General features: G+C 42.6%; 2 protein-coding genes across 7 annotated transcripts in view; one reads left to right on the top strand and one right to left on the bottom strand.

Annotated features, from left to right (window-relative positions):
* WASHC4 (WASH complex subunit 4) overlaps window positions 1-4,318 on the top strand; it is a 59,837-nt gene extending 55,519 nt beyond the window's left edge. For 2 of the 3 annotated variants that reach the window (XM_053894713.1, XM_019446655.2), the window contains 2 exons: window positions 29-125; window positions 2,046-4,318. In XM_053894713.1, coding sequence (XP_053750688.1) covers window positions 29-125; window positions 2,046-2,113 — 165 coding nt within the window. In that variant the 3' untranslated portion in view covers window positions 2,114-4,318. The remainder of the gene's footprint in view (window positions 1-28; window positions 126-2,045) is intronic. The other variant, XM_019446656.2, reaches the window with a different exon arrangement.
* A 5,010-nt stretch (window positions 4,319-9,328) lies between these two features.
* The window catches only part of APPL2 (adaptor protein, phosphotyrosine interacting with PH domain and leucine zipper 2), a 53,904-nt gene continuing 40,430 nt past the window's right edge, over window positions 9,329-22,802 (bottom strand). For 3 of the 4 annotated variants that reach the window (XM_019446657.2, XM_019446658.2, XM_019446660.2), the window contains 7 exons: window positions 19,077-19,235; window positions 18,873-18,925; window positions 17,139-17,313; window positions 12,771-12,807; window positions 12,446-12,586; window positions 11,659-11,706; window positions 9,329-10,442 (listed from right to left, as the gene is read on the bottom strand). In XM_019446657.2, the coding sequence (XP_019302202.2) occupies window positions 10,308-10,442; window positions 11,659-11,706; window positions 12,446-12,586; window positions 12,771-12,807; window positions 17,139-17,313; window positions 18,873-18,925; window positions 19,077-19,235 (748 nt within the window). In that variant the 3' untranslated portion in view covers window positions 9,329-10,307. The remainder of the gene's footprint in view (window positions 10,443-11,658; window positions 11,707-12,445; window positions 12,587-12,770; window positions 12,808-17,138; window positions 17,314-18,872; window positions 18,926-19,076; window positions 19,236-22,802) is intronic. The other variant, XM_019446659.2, reaches the window with a different exon arrangement.

Below are 22,802 nucleotides of genomic sequence, written 5' to 3'. Positions count from 1 at the left end.
TTTCCTTTACATGTTTTTATTTACTTAGGAATTTGAATTGCTCTATTTCTCACTGAGCAGTGCAAGAATTTTCTTCAGAGCAGACAAGACTGCAGCTGAAGAAAACCAAGAAAAGAAAGAAAAAGGTCAGTGAGTGGCTTAAATTTGGAAAGACCAGTAAATCTTTCTTTAATAGACACTAATGTCCCATTTTATCTAGTCAGAATTCCAGCTTCCTTTTCCTTTTGGAAAATAATTTAGACCTAGAAATGCCTTTTTTTTTTTTTTTTTTGAAGTACAGCCTACATGCATCATTTGTGAATCTGAATAGAAATTTACATAGTTTTTACATTTCATTCTGGAGTAACTTTTTGTTCAGTTTCATCATAATTTAAATAAAATTCAACCAGTTTAGTTTTTTCTTTCACCCTTCAACTTGTGTCAGACAAGAAGGAACAAATTAGGAGGAACACTAGAATGTAGTAGAGCTGCTAACTAGACAAGACTGAGTGAGATGGGGCACATGGCTGAGGAGGTGGCAGATGGTAGGGACCCCATTTCGTATCATGGTGAGTGGCCTCCCGCCCTCCTCCGCAACCAGGCCTTGGAGAATCAGAGTTGACAGTGCAGCCACGAGAACCGATCGTTTTGTCCAGATGGTCTTGTCTGTTGTATTCTTTGTAGGATGATATAAATTGCTTATTATTTCATAGTTAAGGCTGCACATGATACATTTCTCCCCAGTTTAAAATTTAGGAACAATTTCTTCCCTGAAGAATGGTGGTTTCCTTTTTTCTGTTATAGAAATGATGTAATTTAGGTTTTCCTCTGCTCGGTAGCTTAAAGCTTGGTACAGCAGCTGAGTTGAGTTTTCATGTTTTTCCTATATCCTTACTTGTATTTCACAAATCAAGGCATAACATTTACATTTTATAAAATAAGATGTTTTTATTAATCTTGCTTTGTTAAATTTTAAAATACATACATATTTTACACTGAATTTGGGTAGACCACTTATATCAAGTAACCTATTCCCTGATAATGTTGCATAAATTAAATATGTTAATAATTAGCATACAGAAGCTTTTTTGGAATCTGATAATTGTGTGCTTGAAAGTGATTTCACGCTGTTACCTGGAAGATACTCAGTATTTATTACGTGAAAATATGTATATATTCTGTTTGGGTCCCTTTCCAAGGCTAAAGTAAATTGAAAGACTTTGAGTGAATTTGATCTAAATCGTGAAGAAACTCAGTTATTGCTTAGGTTCTGCTCAGGCATTTCATGCGAGAATCTTGTCTCCAGCCAAGCTTATACTTACTTTAAGGCCTAAAACATTAAGGCAGAACAAACAAACCTTTTGGTCTCAGTGGAAGTCCTTGCTCTGGATTGTTCTTAAGGAACTCACTATGATTCTGGTTGATGCGTCTCACCCACATCAACCACCGAGGTGGTTCTTCTGTTGCAAAACTCTGTCTTGGCTAAAGGTTGCTCAGATATGTAGTCAGAGTTGCAGGGTACATGAGATAGTTTTCCTCTGTTAATGAAATGTGTGCATGTGGTATTTCATACACAAAAAAAGAGGAATTCATTTTATCACAATCATAATAAAAAGCTGCTTTAAAAAATGAATTACAAACACAGATGGAAAGCTACTTATTCTGGACAATCTTATATGTGAATTTGCAGTAATGTCTCTGGCAATAACAGCAGTGCACTATAATAGTGATTTCTTGGCCTGGCTGGGGGAACCGGCTGAGGGGCAGCATGCCTTCAAACGCGCCAGGTGAAACTCCACGTGGCCCACATGCAGTTCTGAACTCTCACAAGTCTACACCCCTATTAAGTACCAGTCAGAACGTTCCCTTTGCAAAATTTAGCTCAGATTTCTAAAAAATTAAGGTAACTAAACTACATATACATTGTAATATTAGAGAACTATTTGGTAGATGCACATTTTCTTAATTTGAAATTTAGCAGGTAGCTCTTCTCAATTTTTACTTAATTCATTTTTTTTAAAAATGAATATACATCTGTCCATTGTTGTTTTCACCCACACTTCCAGAAGAGACCAAAACAAGCAATGGAGACCTGTCCGACAGCACTGTGTCTGCAGATCCTGTTGTCAAATGATACCGATGGTATGCGTTGCCCCTCAGAAGTCATCAGAATTTTGTCAGTACTGTTGCCAGTGATATGGATGTTAGCAAGCTAATGGTGAAGTGTTTCCTGGGCCACATCTCTGGTAACAGGTAGATGTTGCAACTCTTTAAGGCGGTGCTGCTGAGTCCATTCTTCTTCCGAAGGCTCAATCTTCTTTCTAAAGGTTGAGAATGAGATTTTCAGTTGGGTTTTTGCCTGGACTTGAGGCTAGCAGATGTGCCTGGGGAGTGTTGTTTGAAGTGAAGCTGTAGAAGGGCCAAACCAAATTCCTAAACTGCCGCCTCAGATCTCTTAACAATCTACGTGAGGGTTTAAAACTTGTGTTTGCATATTTGATCCATATTTGCTTCAGTCATTGGAAACTCAGTGCGTATCCTCTGTACAGCCAGCAAATACATGTTTAAACAAAGTGAATTAAGTCTGAAATTTATGAGGCATACATATCGACATTGTTATAACAGACATACAGAAAGATGGCTTTGATACAGGTGAGGCACAAGTGTGCTATGTACCTTTTATGTACAGTATAAAACTGGTTCATTGTTAATTTCATGTGACTCACAAGAGCTGTTCAGGTCTTTGATAAGACATTTTATAACTAGTTTACATCGCTTTGGGAACATGTAACCTCCAACAACTGCTTTAAATTCAAGATTTACTTAATACTCAAGATGAAAGAAAATTCAGAGAAAGCCATAGAGTCCTGCTTGAAACTTCACTTTTGGTTGAAGGCACTACGTGTTATCAGAGAAAGTTGTATGGATTTTTATTTCTACATCCAAACTCAGGTTTCTTCTACATTAGGTTGAATTAAAGTCTTGGTGATGGTTTGGGCAGACTTTTTCTTTAAACCAAGTATAATCTAAGACATCAGATTAAGCACTGTGCAGGCTTTTTAAAAATTACCACTGTGAGAATAAAGTTCTAATAAATCATTTACTGATTTGAAAAGTACAGTAAGATTTTGAGTAAATTTAGTTCCTGGCAGGCTACAAGCTTTATTTTTGTAAAGATTACATCAGTTGATAATTAAATGGTTAATCATGGCCTATATAATCTTTGAATATAATACAGTGATACTTTTACAACGAAAACAAAGTTTAAAACTGTACACATAATAACATCATTTGGTAAACACTTGATTTTTCCATTGCACTTGCCTATTAAGTATTTCTTTGGGTATATCCTGCAAGTAATTCTAATGTTTGATTTCCAGCTTTTGGAACAGGTGTACAATGCCCTATCTGTATGCATTGATTACTGGCAGGGTAACTTTCCCAGCCCAAGATAAACACTTCCACTGTTCAAAGTCAGAAGAAACAAAATAGGTAGGAAATGTTTTTTGTTTATTATGTAAACATGACTTTCAGAATATGAACAATGGGTGGATTAAAGGCATTTAATATCTGTAATTCATACTAACTGTAGAAATGGCCCTAAAGCATGCTGCATAATTAGTAATTTATATTTTCATTATTGTAAATGTTTATATTAATGATCTTTTGATTGTATCAAATTTGTCACCATTTCATAGCAACAATATTATTCTTTTTTTTTTTTTTCTCTCTGACTTCCCTAAAACAATCTCCATTTTTCATAGGGGTAGAAATTGTAATTGGAAGAGAATCTGAGGTCTCTGTTCATTATCCCCACATATATCAGTTATGATCGATCTTACAAATACTCTATAGAGTTTATATGCTGACACCATGGATACCTACAGTTGAGAAGAAAGTGATTATTATTTTGCCATTAGCTCAAAATAATGTCACTGTAATCTGGATAAACTACACATATTTGAAATAAAATCTCTGAAAAGATTAAGCATATTTAAATGCTATTAAAGTGCAGAGCAATAGGGCTTGAGTGTTTCACACCTAAGTTAATATATGCATTTGGATGATGTTTTCTTTGCTTAACATATTAATGTTAAATTTTTTTTTTTGGACATACTGTAGTTTAAAATTAGTGTGAGCATTTGTTGTAAATTCACAAACTCAATAATGTTCAAATTCTCAGGAATTAAGGACTAACCATAACTTTGTCAGTTCTAATTAAGTTTTGTAAAAGATGGCAAGTTTGTTACCTCACTTGAGTGGGGCTTCCCCCTACCCTAATTCTAAGAGAATATAATATGTATAATAAAACATTAATAAATATAATTTCAAAAGTTTACTTCCCCTGGATGCTTATGTTCAAAATTGAATGTCTTAAACCAGTACTTCTTAACATTAACCTTTTTGGAATCCCCTTTAATAGAATATAGGGAATCTGTCTTTAAAAAAATACTTGCATGCACATAGGCAAAACATTTCAAGTATAAAATTGGTATTGGCTCCTTTCCATGCAACCCAGGTGAAGAACTTTTCTTTTTCTCTTTGTACGTTCTTGATCTAATCCTTGTTGTTTTCAAATAAAAAGAACCCATGTGAATGTTTACTTTTAAATCCTAATCCTGGGAAGGGATCCTTGGTTTACAGTGTTTAATGTTAGAAATAACTCTAGTGCCATTTGCAAACATGAGTTTAACTGAAACAGTAACAATAAATGAGAGCCTTTTAAATATTACACTGGAGACAGGAGACACATGCCTTTTAAATACAGCTGACCCTTCAACGGCATGGTGTTTAAACTGTGTGGTGGGGGGTGGGAAGAGTGTGCCTGGGTGGCTCAGTCAGTTATGTGTCTGACTCCTGATCTGGCTCAGATCATGATCCCAAGGTCGTGAGATTGAGCCCCGCCTCAGGCTCTGCGCTGGGTGTGGAGCCTGCTTAAGATTCTTTCTCTCCCTCTCTTTATGCCTCTTCCCCACTCACGCTCCCTTTCTCAAAAATAAAAATAAACTGTGCGGGTCCACTTATATGTGACTTTTAAAAAGAAATCCAATATAGTTCTGTAAATGTAGTTTCCTTATGATTTTAATAGCATTTTTTCTCTAGCTTAGTTTTTTTTTTTTTTTAATGTTTATTTAGAGAGAGAGTGGGGCAAAGGCAGAGAGAGAATCCTAAGCAGGTTCTGCACTGCCAGCCTAGAGCCCAACGTGGGGCTCGATCTCATGAACCGTGAGATCATGACCTGAGCAGAGATCAAGAATCAGATGCTACAGTGTGGAGGTTCCTCAAAAAATTAAAAATAGAACTACCCTAAGACCCAGCAATAATTCTACTAGGAATTTACCCAAGGGATACCGGAGTGCTAATGCATAGGGGCACATGTACCCCAATGTTTATAGCAGCACTTTCAACAATAGCCAAATTATGGAAAGAGCCTAAATGTCATCAACTGATGAATGGGTAAAGAAGATGCGGTTTATATCTATGATGGAATAGTACTTGGCGATGAGAAGGAATGAAATCCTGCCATTTGCAACAATGTGGATGGAACTGGAAGGTATTACGCTGAGTGAAATAAGTCAGAGAAGGACAGATATCATATGTTTTCATTCATATGTGGATCTTGAGAAACTTAGAAGACCATGGGGGAGGGGAAGGGGAAAAATAGTTGGAGGGAGGCAAACCACAAGGGACTCTTAAATACAGAGAACAATCTGAGGCTGGACGACGGGGGTGGGGGAGAGGGAAAATAGGTGATGGGCATTGAGGAGGGCACTTGTTGGGATGAGCACTGTATGTTGTATGGAAGCCAATTTGACAATAAATTATATTAAAAAAAAAAATCAGACGCTTAACTGACTGGGCCACCCAGGCGCCCCTGTTAGCTTAGTTTATTGTAAGAATACGCTATATTATCCAAGTAACATCTATAATAAGCGTTCATTATGAGGTTTCCAGTCAGCGGCAGGCTCTTAGTTTAAGTTTTTGGGGAGTCAAAAGTTACATGCAGAGTTTTGATTGTGCCAGGAGTTGGTGCCCCTCACCTCTGTGTTGTTCAAGGATCGGCTGTACTACACTGGAGAAACTTTCCTTGGTAAAGTCTGATTACTGCTCCTTTTCTTTCCAGAGGCAGTAGTGGGAAGATTGTGGGAAAGATGGGGTAGCACCATCACATACATCATCATGTTACTTGTTGATGCTGGGTTGGCTAAATGGAAAAAGATTTTAACTAGTTTTAATAATTTTATGGGGTTTTTTTTCCAGCTAAAGTCTGCGAAAGTTCCATACTGATGGTATTCTTTTTAAGAAAGTTTTAATGCTACAATTTTAACAGAGGTTTTTTAGATGTTAGGAAGAATTTAACACATTAGAGATTTCCGCTAAAAAGAATCTGGAATATGTGGAAATCTTTAAAGTGAATATCATGCAGTGAACTCAGATGGTGATGGCAAAGTTAGGGCTTACTTTGATACAAAAAGTTCTTATATATAGTGTATAAGAACTCAGTTTAGGAAAATATATGGATACTTGTTGGCCTCTCTTAGTGTAAAACCTAATTTATCAGATAATCCAGTTCCCATTAGTGGAGTTACACTCTGCAAAGGAGAGGAATTCATCTCCTGATCAGTGTAGAGATGATGTCATAATTCTGGGATCATCTTTAAAGACTGTGCACTGTAGGGGCGCCTGGGTGGCTCAGTCGGTTAAGCGTCCGACTTCAGGTCATGATCTTACGGTTTGTGAGTTTGAGCCCTGCATTTGGCTCTGTGCTGACAGCACAGAGCCTGGAGCCTGCTTCACATTCTGTGTCTCCCTCTCTCTTGGCCTCTCTCCTGCTCATGTTCTCTCTTTCAAAAATTACCATAAAAAAAAAAATTTAAAGACTATGCATTCTGTAATGTATGCAAGATCTTTGTGTAGTGAAACATTCTTTAGTAATGCCCTCTATCATTAAAGTGAGGGGGAAAGTTAATACTTTATATCAAGAAGCACGTATCTGTATTAGTATTACAGCATTTAATCATTTTAGAATCCACAAAATGCAACAGGGCATTAGAGATGTACTTCAAGGTGGTATAATTACTGCATATCAGAATAATTTTCAAAGGTTTATGTACCTAATGAGAGAACCATTTGGTGATTGCTGTGTGGTTTCTCTGTGCTGTGTATGTCACAGAGCAGTTAGAAGCATAGACTTTGGAGCCAGACTGTGATTTGAAGCCTGCCAGCAGCTTACTTAACCTCTCTGTGCTTCATTTTCTCAGGCACAAAATGGCCTAATGATACAGAGCTTGTAGATTGAGGACTGACTTTTGTGTAAAGCACTTTATATATTAGGAAACAGTAACTACTGTGAACACTAGCTAATATGATGACTCCTAGGCAGAAATGCACTTGGCATATAGTTGTTAGCTTTACTATTACTCTCTCAGGTGGAAAAGTTGGAAGATAAACAGTATGTGACTCTGAGTGGGTCTCATAAAAATTATGCCTGTTTACATGGCCCAGCTAAGTGCAGACAATGGAAGAGAAGTCCTGCACTTCCCCAAACAGTCTGACAGCTAAACAACCAGAGGCAGTGCTGGGAAATGAAAACCGGTGAGAATAGCTGGCTAATAAAGGGTCCCATTTTCTCCCCTCCCACCTTTCATTTACATGGCACTTGATAATTTTTCATAGTGCTTTCATTTGGGGAATTTAAAGGGCAACCTTCTAAAGTTTAACATTTTAAAATCTATGACCCATGCACAAGAGTGTATGATATGTGTGTACTGAATCAAGAATAAAACAGGACGTTTGGGTAGCCACCGTACCGTGTAGGTTAAAAGCCTGTTGCTCCTGCCTGAGATGTTCCATCGTTCTTCCTCGGATCGCCGCTCCCTTTTCCACTCCGGAGGAAACACAACGCAGAATTTTGGGGTAACTATGCCTTGCTTTTCTCTAGTGTTACAACCTATCTGTAGTTTTCTAAATAACACGGTGGTGGTTTGCAGGTTTTTAAAAAATTAATATAAATGGATTCTTACTGTATATGACTTGTCTCTTTTGAAATTCATCCATGGTGATGCACATACCTGTAGTCCATTTAGTTTTCCTTCTTTAGTATTGTTACACAAATACACAGATCTGTTTTGCTGATGACATGTGGGTCACTTCCAAATTTGGGATGGTACGAACAGGGCTACTGGCTGCACGCATCTCTGTGTACCTGTGTTCAGAGTTTCTCCAGAGTTCTACTCGCAAGTGAATCTGTTAGGCCATCTACAGGTGCAACGGATACAACGCCAGACTTGTCCCGTCCCAGCAGTGGAGGAGCCTCGTCGTGCCCATCCCAGCAGCTATGTTTCTACAGTCTGGTGTGTATATAATATCCCAGTGGGTTTAATTTGTATTTATTGTATCAATTTTGTATATTTCTATTTAAGAACCCCTTTTATTTTTTATTCTGTGAAATGCCCTTATGACTTTATTTTCAATTTTTTCTAATTGCAGGAATATTTTACATATTCTGGATACTAATATTTTGTGGGTCATCTGTGCTTAATATGTGCAGTTCATTTTGTGTTTTCATTCTGTGGTTTTTTCAATGAAGTTAGTTTTAATGGGCTTCAGTCTTTTTTTCCTATGATTTGCATACTTTGTGGCTTAGGCAAGCCGCATATTTTTGAAATATGAAAAAATTAGGAAATGAAAGAAATTGATTTTAGTTTCTAACAATATTGTTTATGACTAGTTTCTTCCCTCCCACCCTGAACAATTCGAAGAAAAGGAAATTCAGGGGACTGTGGCTCTTGCAGCCTACCGGAGGACTTACCGGTTTAATACAGTTATGATACACAAATTTTTGTAAGGCATTCGCTAACACCATACTAATAATTTCATGGTATATCTCATGCTGGCTTAGTCTCTGAGGCTCACATTATAGAAGTGGACTCTGATACCCCTGTAACATTAAGTTTGGATTACAAAAGTTGTTTTATTAATCCACCATTTTGGGAGCTGTGGTGGCTCAGTCAGTTGAGCATCCCACCTCTTGATTTCAGCTTAGGTCATTGTCTCATGGTCATGAGATTGAGCCACACTGAGTGCAGGGCCTGCTTAGGATTCTCTCTCTCTCCGCCCCCCCCTCCTTCCCCATGCTCTCTCTCCCTCAAAAAAAAAAAAAAAACTTGGTACTGAGATCACATTGTTCAACCAGTGTTGAATAGAGGTATTTGATAGGGCATAATGAAATCACAGCAGGGGGGGGGGAATGTACTGAGGTTTTGGAAATGAACAGCTGAAGCCACAGAACTAACTTTAGTTTTCTTCCAGGGATGTTCTAGAAAATAACCACAAAAAGCAAAAGAAAGAAACAGAATGGTAGTTTTTATTTGCTAGCATTTGTTGCTAGGTTAATTTATTACAAAGACAACGGTATTCTGTTGAAATTGGTTATAATTAAACACATGGTGCCAATTCAAGATCATCATACTTCATAGGTAGGGGTGGAATAGGATTTTTATACCAAGCCCCGCAACCAGCCGTGCTTTCATTCAAGTGAGTTTTAAAATTAATTGGTCCCTTCCTTGAGGAGGGTCTGGCTCAGAAGAATCAGGAACTGGTAGAGCTTCACACGGTCTATAGTGATCCACCACTAAAACCATACCTGAAGGACCGTAAACTTCTGAATGCTGGTTCATCAAGGTTCCCGTGTAAAACTGAACATCTTGTGTGGTGCTCGTCTGCTAGTCTTTTTATTGCATGATGTCTGAGAAAAATGATCACAACTAGACCTGCATTTTTGCTAACGCTCAGGCCCTCCAAGCGGGGCTCGCCACCTAACTGCACAAACTGATGCTGGTAGGTCCGACTGTGAGACAAGCCTGATTATAAATACACAACTTTCAGAATGGCAGGCACTTAAAGCTCATTAAGGAAAATATAAAAATAGATTATATTAATAGGAAATATTTAGTGTTTATCAAATTATAAATCTAGGCTTTTACCATTTTTTAAAAAGGGTACTTGGAGACTAAAGAGATGACATTTGAATAAAGTGAACAATGCATTTTTTCAGTAACTTTCATTCTGAGCGCTGAACGGTACAATCTAAGAAGACGACTTACCACAAAGCACCTAAAGTAACATTTGTAGATGGGTAGGAATGTTGTCAACCATTTCTCACTGTTTCCCTCCCAAGTCTCAGTATCAAGGCATCAAGAGTACATTCCACAAGCGATTGTCAGCGTTCTGAAACCAGGTCGTGGGCCTGTATGTCAGAGAAGTTGAAAACCCTTAAGGAGGTAGCTCTCCTTCCTGGGTGCTCTTTCCCCAAAGGCCCAAGAGAGTTATGCTTCAGATTCTGCGCCTCTGTTTTCATTTGGACTTCCATCATTGTCATCTGGTTGATCGTTTAACAGTACATATTTTCCATCATTGGTTAGTGGTATGGACAGCATTAATTGAGCCAATGCTTCTGGATCCTGAAGTTATGAGAGTTTAAGAAGGAGAAAAGAAAACGCTTAAAATGCACTTAAAACCCCTATGGCATGGCTTTCAGTATTCTGTAATCTAGCTTCTTTCCTTCCAGGATCTATATGTGCCTTCAGGTGAGTCTCCTTGCTTCTCTGAAAAAGCTCAATTGCATTTTACTTCTAGACTCTAGGCCAAGGTTTTGCTCTTAGCCAAAATGTCATTCACTTAGCCAAATCATAATCGTCTTCCCACAAAGAGTCCAGAGAAGAACTTCCTTTATAATACCTTTGTCTTCTAGATCACTAACTCCTTCCTCTTTCCCTATAAACCAAGAGTTGGCAAACTATGGCCACCTGGCTCACTGTTTTTATAAATGAAGTTTCACTGGAACACAGCCATTCATTTATATACTATATATGGCTGCTGGAACAATAGCTGAGTTGAGTAGTTGCAACAAATGTAAGCCTAAGAGGTTTCCTGTCTTGCTCTTTACAGAAGTTGATCCCTGATCAATACCATAAAATACTAACTTGCACTGCTTGCTACCATTTCATGTATACTGGTCTTAGTCCTCCTGCCCTCCCCCAACATTAGGAAAGCTAATACGGTACTCAGTAGCTATATGTTACTGTTTAAAAATCCAGTTCATCCTCAAATTAGCTACATTCAAGCTGCCTATTGAACAGTACAGACACAGGTCATTTCCATTATTGCAGAAGTTCTACTGAACGAGAAGCCTCCTGGGGCAGGAACCGTATCTGTCTTGCTCACTGGTAGAATTCTAAGATTTTTCTTGTACAGACTTGGCTCTCAGAAGTCTGTGGGGTGAGTGAAAGATTGTAAGCTGCTGAGATACAGGGAGGTCTGGGAATCGTCACGTCTAGTACATTTCCAGCTTGATGTCTGTCTGTGACCGCTCAGAGGAGCAAGGCCTTCGAGTACATACTTACAGTTTCTACCATCTTAATTTGAAAGACAGAATATCTAGCCAACAACAGCAAGCAAAAAAGTGATAACGCAGGAAGCAGTGATATTTATTAAGAACTCCACATGTGTTAACCGGTGACTGTGGCCCCAGCCAGTCTGGTGGTTAGAACGCTTCAAAGGAAATCTCAAGTTTGGCCACAGTGTCCGGCGAACATCATTCCTCTTTTTGAGAGAGATCTTAGTATGTCTACAGATCTTTTGAGTAGTTGTTAAAACCAGCACTAAAATGTACCTTACCTTCTGAACCGCAATGATTTCTTTTCCCAAATTAATAGCATAACATATCTGTAAGACAAGAAAAGCAGTGTTGGGCAAAGGCAGAAAGCGGTAAGGGATTTTAGGAAAAATGTGGTTATGGAAGTACAACGAGGTCACTGCTCATGTCGGTGTGGGGACAGAGGACCTGGCTGTTAAGAAGTTCATCGCACGGGGCTCTGAACAGTAGAGGCCACCTGTCCTGGTCTCCGGTTGCCAATCTGTGCAGAGCAACGATATCCAGGGTAAGTGGCAACTGAAATTATCCCAGTGCTTAACATTCTTAACGGAATACTTTCCTCCTTTCTCTCTCAATCACATTCTGCCACTGTGTGTTCGCACGCAGTGGCAAAAAGATACTTGCTGAAGAGTTGATTAACTTTGATTAATTCCAAGTAGCAAATACGGTCACAAAAATTTTCATACTATATGAGAACAGTTTCCTGCTGTCTGCTTCCTTCGTTTGCTCTGAGACTAGATTTTCTCCATTGTAACTTCTTTCATTTTTAAAAAAGAAACTTGAAGGCAACTGCTTTTCCCATTTCATCTCACCATTAACATTCTTCCTCATCACTGTTTAGAATGGCACGCATTTCCAAGGGAAAATTTATTCCAGTCGTTTCTTTCAGTGGGGCCTTCCTAGAGGTATTCTCTAAACTCCTCAATGGGGGCGCAAAGAATAGTCAACTAAACACCCACGGGGTGGTGCAAAACCCCTTTAAATATCTTTGGACAGAGATATGGAATCTTAAGATGAAAAAAAATAGACCTTTTCGCCTTCTGAGTTGCTTTCAAAAACGTATGTACTCAGAGACTGTCCACCTGTGGATTCGGGCGTGCGGACCACAAAGCCGACTAGTCTCTTGTTTTCTTGATGGGCAGCAAACTGGGTGATGCTGGTGAGCTCAAACTGGAAATAACAGGAATAGACAACATCACATAACTGGAATTAAAAACAGACAATCATTCTCCACGGACAGCGTCACGAAAAAAGTGCACTATGAGTGACAGCTGTTAAATTTGGCAAAATCTATAAAGTGCCTACTTTGAATTAAGGAATAACTACTAAAATTAGCGTGCATGGAGGTACTTACATTGGCCCTTGTTACTTGAGTCTGAGGATCTATCAACCTGAAATTTTAAGACACGCGTTATATTACACATGTTGGAGAAACCTGTATTCTTAGAAGAGTCTAGAAGTTCAGAATGAAATCACACAAATGCCCTTCAAATATGAAACTATAAGGCCCGGCCGCAGCAAGGCGAGATGGCTCCATGGGACTGTCCAGAGGGAGCATGCGCCATGGGTCTGCCTGTGCTGAACCCCATGTAGTTGAAGCTCCGGGAACAGCTTTATGGAAGACTGTAACAACTGGAGACTTTCACATTTCAGTGCTTATCCAAAGGGGCAGCATTAGAATTCTTCACAGTTCTGATGTAGAATATAGATCATATTCTGTACAGCCTACTTCTCAGAAGACATTTACTGACTATGGTCTTTTCCTTGAAGTCTAACTTTTTTCCCCTAAATATGGGGTGGGGTGAGAAAACAGTCAACAGATTTTAGCAAAACTATTCTGTGTCAGTTTGGGTGTGGGGGAACACGGTCTTTTAAGAAGGTATATTCTAGGGGTGCCTGGGTGGCTCAGTTGGTTGTCAGGCTCTTCAACACTAGCTCAGGTCATGATGCCAGAGTCATGGGATTGAACCCCGCATTGGGCTCCGGGCTGGGCCTGGAACCTGCCTGAGATGCTCTCTCCCTCTCTCTGCCCCTCCCCACTCACACGCCTGCTTGCTCTCTCAAAAAGCAAAACAAAACAAGACAAAAAAGGAAAACTTCTGTCCTATTTATAGAAGGAATAGCACATATTCTTTCTCCCCTTCCCCTCTCTCCTGCTCATGCTCAAAAATAAAAAAAATTTTAATTAAAAAAGAAGGTATTCTAGATGTATTCTTTAACAAAACTTTAAGCAGCATCTAATAACCAGGCTGATGTATCTGCAAAGTACACTGCATTAGAGAATCTATTGCTGTCATACATACATATAAATTTCTACTTTCTAAACATGGTATTATTTATTGATTTGCTATAAATTCTGTGGGCGAAAGCAAAAAATCTATTCTCGGTCTTAAAAAAATGGTTAGTATTCCATTTATATGAAATGTCCCAAACAGGCAAATACATACACACAGAATATTAGTGTTTCGTGGCTGTATGGGGGGGGGGGTGGTTAAGAAAAGGGAATGAGGGCTCACGGGTATGGGTTTTCTCTGGGGATGATGAAAATACTCGAAAACTGTGGTAACTAATGGTTGCACAACTCTGAATATACTGAAAACACTTCAGATGGGCGAGCTGTATGGGAAGTTAGATCTCAGGAAAGCGGTCATCCCCCCCAGAAAGGCTGCGGTTGGAAATACGTGCTGTTCAAGTATGGGCCTCACCACAGTCAGAGGGCTCTGGGCTGGCTGCTCGACTGTGCCCTTGTGTAAGTCACCCTGACGCTTCCAGACTCGTCTGTAAAAGTGGGAAAAGGACCCCACTTCAAAGAGGTGGTTAAGACAGTAAGAAAATGTGTATGGAATTTTACACATTTACAAGCTAAATACATGTTTTCTTCATGTCCCTATTAATTTGTATGAATTTAAAGATTTAAAAAATATACCTCATAAACGGTCTCCCTCAAGTAAAGTTTCTTAGGTATTTTGTAAAACTTTTCCCTAAATGTGAACTTAAAACATGCATATTTTGTGAGTAACTTAAAAGGTTGCTATCTTAAACAGGTTAAATACGGACTTGCCTAAGATCTGATTTTCAGAGCGCCTGGCTGGCTCAGTCAAGCGTCCAACTTCAGCTCAGGTCATGATCTCATGGTTCAGGAGTTCGAGCCCTGCACGGGGCTCTGTGCTGACATCTCAGAGACCGGAGGCTGTTTTGGATCCTGTGTTTCCCTCTCTGCCCCTCTCTCCCTCCCTCTCTCTCTCAAAAATAAACATTAAAAAAAAGATCTGATTTTCTGTGGGACTTCTCATTTGTCTCAAAACATGAATTCCAATGCAGGGATCTGTGTGTGGAAACTGTGGTGAAATATACCTAACATAAAATGGACTATTGCAGACTAATGGACTATTTAGTACATTTACCACACTGTACAACCATTACCACTGCCTGGTTCCAAACATCTTCATCACCTCAAAAGGAAGCTACACACCCATCAGACAGTCACTTCCATTCTTTCTCCTCTCAGCTTCTGGCAACCACTGACCTGCTTTCCATCCTGGACACTTCAGATACAGGATCAAACAAAATGGCTGACACCTTCCACCGAGCATGTTTTCAGGGTTCGAGAATGTTGTACCACACATCAGGACGTCATTTCTCTTTAAGGCTGGCTCCTACTCTGCTGTGTTAAATACCCCATCTCGTCTATCAATTTGTTGATGGAGTTGGGATTGTTTCCACTCTTTGGCTACCGTGAACCACGAACATTCGTGTAAACTTGGTTATCTGAACAGTTTTCAATTCTTCCGGCTGTCTACCACGGCTGGCAATCTACATTTAACTCCCAGAGAAGCTGCCGAACCATTTCCCACAGTGGCTGAACGGTTTTAACTATTCCCACCGGCAGCGGATTCCAATTTTTTCACACCCTAACACTTGGTATTTTCCTTTTTATTACAGCCATCTAAGTGAGCTGAAGCGATATCTCACTGTGGACTTGATGTGCATTTCTCTAATAACGAGTGACACTGGGCATCTTTTCACATGTGCTTGTTGCCCATTTGTAGATCTCCCCTGGAGAAATGTCTACTCAGGTCCTTGGTCCATTTTTTTGGTTTTTGGTCTTTTTGTTGATTCTTATAAGAGTTCTTTATATATTCTGAACATATAGCTTTATTAGATACATGATTTGCAAATATTTTCTCCCGTTCTGTGGGCTTTGTACTTTGATAGTGTTCGTTTGATGTACTGTGATTTTTCACAATGCTTTTACATATATTTACTCTGTTCTTATTGGTGGAGATTACAGGAACGATGAGCCAATGCCTATAAAGGGTGCAGGGCATGCTTGGAGAAAAGCTTTAAATAAAGTTTTATTCATAAGAAACTTACTCTCAGTAGAAGGTGTATAATGAAACGAAAAAGACTGGTTTTAATGAATGGAAGAAACTATATTCTGACTTTAACAAAGTCCTATTTAACTTTTTGAAGCTAACATTTACTGAGCACTTATGCCAGTTGTGGTTGTATACATGTTTGATGTGCATTAACTCATGTAGTCTTTGTGTCAGCCCTATGCAGCGTGGATACAGTTATTTTCATCTCCTAGCCCAAGAAGCTGATGCACAGAGGTTAAACTCGCCCAGGTCATATAACTAATGAAGGCCAAAGCCAGGGATAAACGTAGACATTCTGCCTCCAAAGCAGTGCCTGTGATCTCACAGGAATAAAATGTAAACCTCATATACATGATCTGAAATTTTCTAGCAGTCACATCAAAAAGAGTGAAATAGATTAAATAAAGTATATCAAGTTAATGTCACCTAACAGATCTAAAATACTACCAGGATATGTTATTAATATAAAAATTAATGGCATATTTTGCATTCTTTTTGGGGGGTTAGTATGAGACCTTAGAAGCTTGCTATATGTATTTTACACTTAGAACATTTTAACTCAGACTGTCATTCCGTTTCAAGTGCTACATGTGAGTCCAGTATTGGATGGTGAAACTTCATAAAGCCTGTGCTAACCATGGCTTGACGGTCCTTTGCCGTCACTCATACAGATCTTATTACCTAAAACTCCAAATCACGTAGTTAACATCACTTGACTTATTTTCATCCCAACAAATATTAATCAGATTTTACTTGTGGTGGTCTAATGATCTCAGGTAGGTTCATGTTCTTTTTCACTGTTGTTAATTTTTATAAGTAGTACTGCATTCAAAAATGAAAATCCTGGGGCACCTGGGTGGCTCAGTCACTTAAACGTCCGACTCTTGATTTCGGCTCAGGTCATGATCTCACGGTTGTGGGACTGAGCCCCACGTCAGGCTCTGTGTTGACAGTGCAGAGCCTGCTTGGGATTCTCTGTCTCGCTCTCTCTCTGCTCCTCCCCCGCTCGTGTGCTCTCACAAAGTAAACAAACATTTAAAAAAGAAAAAAAAAACCCTTTCTTTTTCAAGCTCTGAGATATACTGAGCAATTCTTCAGTGATGGCATCATCACAAACGAGAGGACTCATTCACCACTAAGTCTCTGAGGGTACCCACTCCTTAGGGGAACAGCTTCTATCCACCGTATCTTGTAAAAGCAGAACGTACAAAGGAACAGGGCCAAGACAAGAGTAGCATCTTCACTTAATCCGATCAAATATTCTAGTATGAACATTCTAGGTGAGTAAATGTGCCTTAAACGGGGAATCAGGTAAAGCTGGAAGGGTCTGAAACGAAACATACCTCAGAGTCTGACTGGTGACCATCAGATGGGACTCTGTCGTACGGAAGATGTTGTGAATTGCCCGAGCGGCCAATACTTGTCTCATTGCTTCGTAAATCACTTCAGTAGTGTTGTCTGTTTTGACTGCCATCGAGCCCAAAAACCGAACTACAAACATCTGCTGCAAAAGGGAATCTGCAAGAGAGCGTTTTCTGCTCAGGATCACATTCGCTTCCTGCCTGCTGCCGGTCTAACAGGCAGAAAACCTCAGGTCTGGTCTGCCTCCTGTGGAGGGCTTCCCGGCAAATTCCTCAACACGGTGTCGAAGCCCTGAATCGCCTACTGGCTACATTTTGGTTCTTTGGAATGACTTCGTTAGACTAGAAAAGCACCTCTTTGTGCATCCGTAAGATGAAAAGGCAGTACCACACGACCATCCTTCTAACGCTAAAACTCTAGGTGGCGGTATATACGTCTTTTCTCTGAAAATAAGAGCTTCTCCGCTAGATGACAGAAAATTCATTCCTCGGGCCCACTGATAAAGTCCTCTTGAAGAAGAAAATCCATCTGAAGAACAGAAGACCTGATTGGGGGCTCATCCAGTTCACACATATTGTGCATTACTGAAGGGCAGCGACGATCTCCCAGGAGCTAATGGCACATCTCCAACTACTCTGCTTACCAGATTCTAGTAAACTGCCAGCACTGGCCCCCTGATAATGGCACATAATTGACAAGACTGGGTAACTGCAACCATAACTGGAAGATCACAGAGGTTTAAAGGTTTTTTTTTTTTTTTTTTCTGTAAGAATAATTCACTTTTCCACCATTTTAAACTAAGATGGCTACTTTTTCCTCCCTCGATCTATTAGTGTCTTTGCCCCTAAAAATAACTTAAGGGTTAAAAGAGGAGAAAAATATAATTAATGTAATATTATAAGAAGTGACTCCCACATGAAGACAGTTTTTACAAGTTCGGAAGTTTTTTTTGTAGAGGCTTTACGGGGTGGCCTATATGGAAGGTCAGCTAGAGACGGGGCGGCAGACCTGAGGCACAGCCTGTTAGCCTCCTTCCTTCCTTCCATCGGCCCCCTTTCTGCCCGATTCCGTACGAGGTGCCGACTCTCAAGTCCTGCTTTTAAGTCTGAGGAAGCGGCATCTCATTCTAACGCTGCTCTCAGGCTCCAGGCGTGAGGCCCTCAACTGCCTCCGCTCTGCGGAGTGCTAGGTTACGGTCAGCTCTGCTGGGTGTGCTCTTAGGTACTAGAAGAATGTAATCAAACGTCAAAAATCTGAACTTGAACAAAGTAAAAACCACTGAGCCATGTCATCTTCAAACACAAGAATGAGCTGTTATGTGTGTTTTCGGCATTCTGAAACGAAACAGCATATTCATGTCTCACCCAGATTGCATTTTATCGTGACCGCTTTATCCTCTTTGAATCTGTTTTGTAGTAATCTGGTCTCTGATTTAGGTTTGGCCACTCTGTACGCAGGAGCTACAGAAAGGGTAAGGATGGGGCCAACACTGTGACACAAGTGGAGAATCTGTCCACATCCCTGCGGGTTTCATTTAAGACCTGCCTTCCCTGTACACATCCTAATGAGTTTTCAGAGAAGGACAGACCCGTGGGTCATAATTTCAATTCATACCTTCAAGGCCCAGCTCTCCGGAACATGATTCCGCTCCTCGTTTCAATGGCCCTCGCCATTCTGTGAAGGGGAAAGAGCAAGCACACAGACCACCCGCTCACCTTCTGCTTCTGGAAAGGTCTCATCCTCAGTTTCACCAAAAGGGTTGATGCGCCTAGGGAAACGGCCAGAGGCACACAATCAAGACATTTCTGGCCAAGAGGACACTCAGTCAGAATGGCAACAGTGTCTGGAGATGGGGGTGGACACAAGAGACACCCAAGGTCACTTTCATTTCTCCCGAGGTAACCTCCCTGAGCCCGCACCTGCTCCCCCGGTTCTGGTCCAGGAATTCTGTGGCAGGAAGGACGATATCAAACTGGATAGGTGTTCCCGGTGCGATGAGCTCATCGGCGTCGTCGGCACGGACGGCTGCTTGGGACACAATCTTGTCATCTTCTGTCTCTGCATTTCTCAGGTTCTGACTGGAGTATAAAATAGGGGGGAAATAAATCCCTTTTAATCTATGCCTTTATGATCAAAAGAACACATGCTGAGCACTGATGTGACTTTTACAAATAGATAAGGGTGAAGATTTCAGTCAATCCTTCAACTCCTTCTACAAACAAATCTTCACAAAACGTCATTCGTGTCCTTGGTTTAACCCCTTCAGATCCCCCCACAGTGAGCTCTGCTGCCCAGCATTCTGCGTTGTCATATCACTTAACACACGGTCTACTGATTTTCTGGATCTTTCTCCCTGTGAGACAGGTTTTTGAGGGCGGGGGCTACAGCTAAATCATATTTGTTACTTGGTATAAAGGCGGCACTCAAAACCGTTACCTGAACGGATAAATACACCTTGGCCTGCGTTCAATCACAACCTGGCTTTAACTTCCCGAGAGCCCCCTGCCGCTCCTGTAACGCACCCTCCACCAGAGGGAGCTACAGCAACACACCACGAGCTTTTCCTTCTTTCAGTCTCCATCCCAATCCTCTTTCCCGCCAGAACAAATTCCTCTCCATCCACTAAGCCCGTCAAGCCAGCCCGACCCTCTGTCCTCTGCACTCCAGTGTTTCTTCCCAGTGAGCCCCGGGACAGTCTCGTGTGTCTGAACGTCCTGAGCTCGGCACCGTGTCCACACAAGCTGCAGGTGAGACGGTGGCCCGTGACAGGACAGAGCTGCCAGTACGGTGACCAGTCACGTGCCACCGCGTGTCTTCTCTTTCAGTGACAGGATGCTGTAAGAGCAGGTCTCATGTCTTTATAATCTCTCCCCAGCTGGAGTGTAAACCCCTTTGAGGGACAAAGAAGGTCAAAATATTTTCATCTCTTCCGTTATCTGGAGCCCAAGACGTCTCTCCGATACCCTTCTGTTCCTCGTTCTCAAGTCTGTCGGTAACTGAACGCACCGTATGCAAACTACTCTAAGACAGCCGATCGGCAGATGAGCGCACTGACCGGACAGTGGACGGAAACACGACACAGGCTTGTAGACAGTCACCGCGAGGAGAGACCGCTCTGCTTCAGCTCCCTGTGACAGGAGAGGAGAGAGCGTGCGGTCTCTGGAGCCCCGGAGTAATTCTGAGGGCGCTGGGTTGCCAGGTGGGGGAGCCAGACTGGGAACCGAAGTCTCCCCACGGCCGGTCGTCGTTTTCCCACCGTGTCACTCCGCTTCGGTCCAAAGTGGCACAGCGGCATCCGGTCTTTACGAGAGGGGCACGAATTTGTAAGTGGTGAGCACGGGAGGAAGGCAGGAGAAGTTCGGAGGGAAGAGGGTGCGTCCGAGATGCTGGCTCCCCAGAGAGACTCAGGGGAGAGAACACCAGGGAGAGGGAGCGGGCCGGGGTCGTGGAGGGCTGTGACACCGTCGGGTGAGGTCTGCGCTTGACTCTACGTTCCCGGGAGCCACTGAACACTCTGAACCCAGGAGGGACATGACGGAGCACCCCGTGATCGCCACGTCACCAACTCCAATGGACACTTGGCGACCACTGTCCTACGTCACACACCCCACATCAAAGCATCTAACGTAGGTGAGCTCTCCCCTCCTTAAAACTCTTCTTTCTCGGTTCCTGCTGATTCCACTTTCCCTGGTGTTTCTTGGTGGCTTTTACAGGTTCCTTCCCTTCTATTCCAAATGTTGGCGATCTTCAGGATTCGGTCCTAGGCTCCTCCCTTGTCCTTCTACGCTCGCTCCCAAGATGATCTCTCTCGCCCTGCTGCGTCCATGCCGATGAGTTCCTGATTCATGTGCTCGGCCCTGGGATTTCCTCTGTGCTGCAGACTCGTATCAGGAACGTGACCACCGGCTCGTGCCGCGGGCCCCTCAATCTTCTGTCCAGAAGTGAGCGAACCCCTGATACCCACTCCTTTTCATCTCAATACGCCACCACCTGTCCGGGTGCTCGAGCCAGACTGCGGTCGCCCTCTTGGTCTGTCCCTTTCCCTCCACTCATATCTCCTTCTAGCACAAGTCCTTCAGATTTTGCCTCCAAAATAAGCCCCCCATGACATCTACTTTCGCCTCCTCTGCCACAATCCTGGTTTGAGATGCCACGGCCTCCTGACTGTGCTCAGTCACGGGCTTGCCCAGCTTGCCCAGCTCAGTTCCGTGTCCTGCACAGCAGCCAGAGCTGCCCCCGGACGACGTCAAGTGAGTCACCTCTCCTCTCTGCCACGCACACATCTACCTCCCTGAACCCTTGGACGGCTCCCACCGTTCCTGACCATGCCTGCCTGCCTGCCTGCCTTCCTTCGGGAGCTGTTCCTGGCCCCACGCTCCCCAGCCGGTCCTGCTCCCCCAGTGAGACCGGCCTCCCTCCAGTTCTCCCGACACACCAAGTGCTCTGCCCGCCAGCCTCCTCAGCTGCTCCGGGAACGCAGGCCACCTGGCTCTTTGCGAGAGTGGCCACTCCTCATCCTTCACTTCTCAGTCTGAATACCGTCTCCACGGCCAGGCCTCTTCAGGACAGCACCTTCTTTAACACCAGCGCGGCTTTTCCCCATTTTAACCAAGTATTTATTTACCCTCCGCCTGGCTTTACCGACAAGACTCAGCTTTACGCCCCAGCCCAGTGCCTGGGCACAGAGCAGACACCCCACAAACCGACCCTTGACTAGCTGGATAAACGAGTGCGCGTTAGAGATACGCTACCTGGGGAGGAGGGGAAGGCCATGTGTGAGGCCTGCTTGGGACTGAACAGCAGCTTGTTCCCAAGATCACAGTTTCCCTGCTCCTTCCCCCTCCGTCAGCAAAACATTTCTTCCTTCTGAATGAGCTGACCCTAAAGAGAGATCCGCCCTCTCCCACCTCCCCCCACAGCTCTGGGCCATCTGGCGGCCACATCTGTCACCCTTCCAGGCTCAGTGTCGGTTCAGCCGACTGGCTAGAGGATTCTGCCGCGTGACTGACTTATTCCCCAACAGGGAGAAAAATCAGCTCTTGAATTAATTAAATCTGAGCCACAGACTCTTTTTCAGAAAACCAGCCACCTCTTTAGTAACGCTAATTAAACCACACACTGTCACCCTAGCAAGATAGTGTTTTCAGGAACGGAAAGGGACCTGGGAGGTCATCTAGTTTTGCCTCTTCCCGTGTCAAAGTCGAGGAGACAGGCACAGAGAGCTGACCTGCTCCAGGCCACCCAGCTGTGTTCAAGGCAGAGCCATCAGAGAGTCCCCAAACTCCAAAGCCAGCACCCTGCAGTGCGCCTTCTCTGTCCCCAAGGCCGTACAGGGAGGAACAGTGCCATCACCCACGACGACGAGGCCCAAGGACAAGCGCTCAGACTGCCGTCCTCAGAGCCGCCCTTAGCAACACGCTCCCCGCACAAACTGTGGGATCCAACACCTGAGCGTGACCCGCTGCCTCATGCCCACTTTCGTCACCTTCGCTCACGTGCACGGTTTCAGCTACTGCTGCTGTAGCAGACACCCCGTCCGGTGACCCCACCCTGCCCTCCGCCCGCCACGCCTCAGACCCTGTGTCCTACACCCGCAGTGCCGCAGGCCACTCTTTCTACACGGGGGTCACCCCTTTCTCAGGGCT

Source organism: Panthera pardus, unplaced genomic scaffold (genome assembly GCF_024362965.1).
Source record: "Panthera pardus isolate Hobbes unplaced genomic scaffold, ASM2436296v1 HiC_scaffold_6, whole genome shotgun sequence".
Classification (NCBI taxonomy): Eukaryota; Metazoa; Chordata; class Mammalia; order Carnivora; family Felidae; genus Panthera; species Panthera pardus.
The sequence above is the reverse complement of the archived record's forward strand: the minus strand, read 5'-3'. Positions and strand labels throughout refer to the sequence as shown.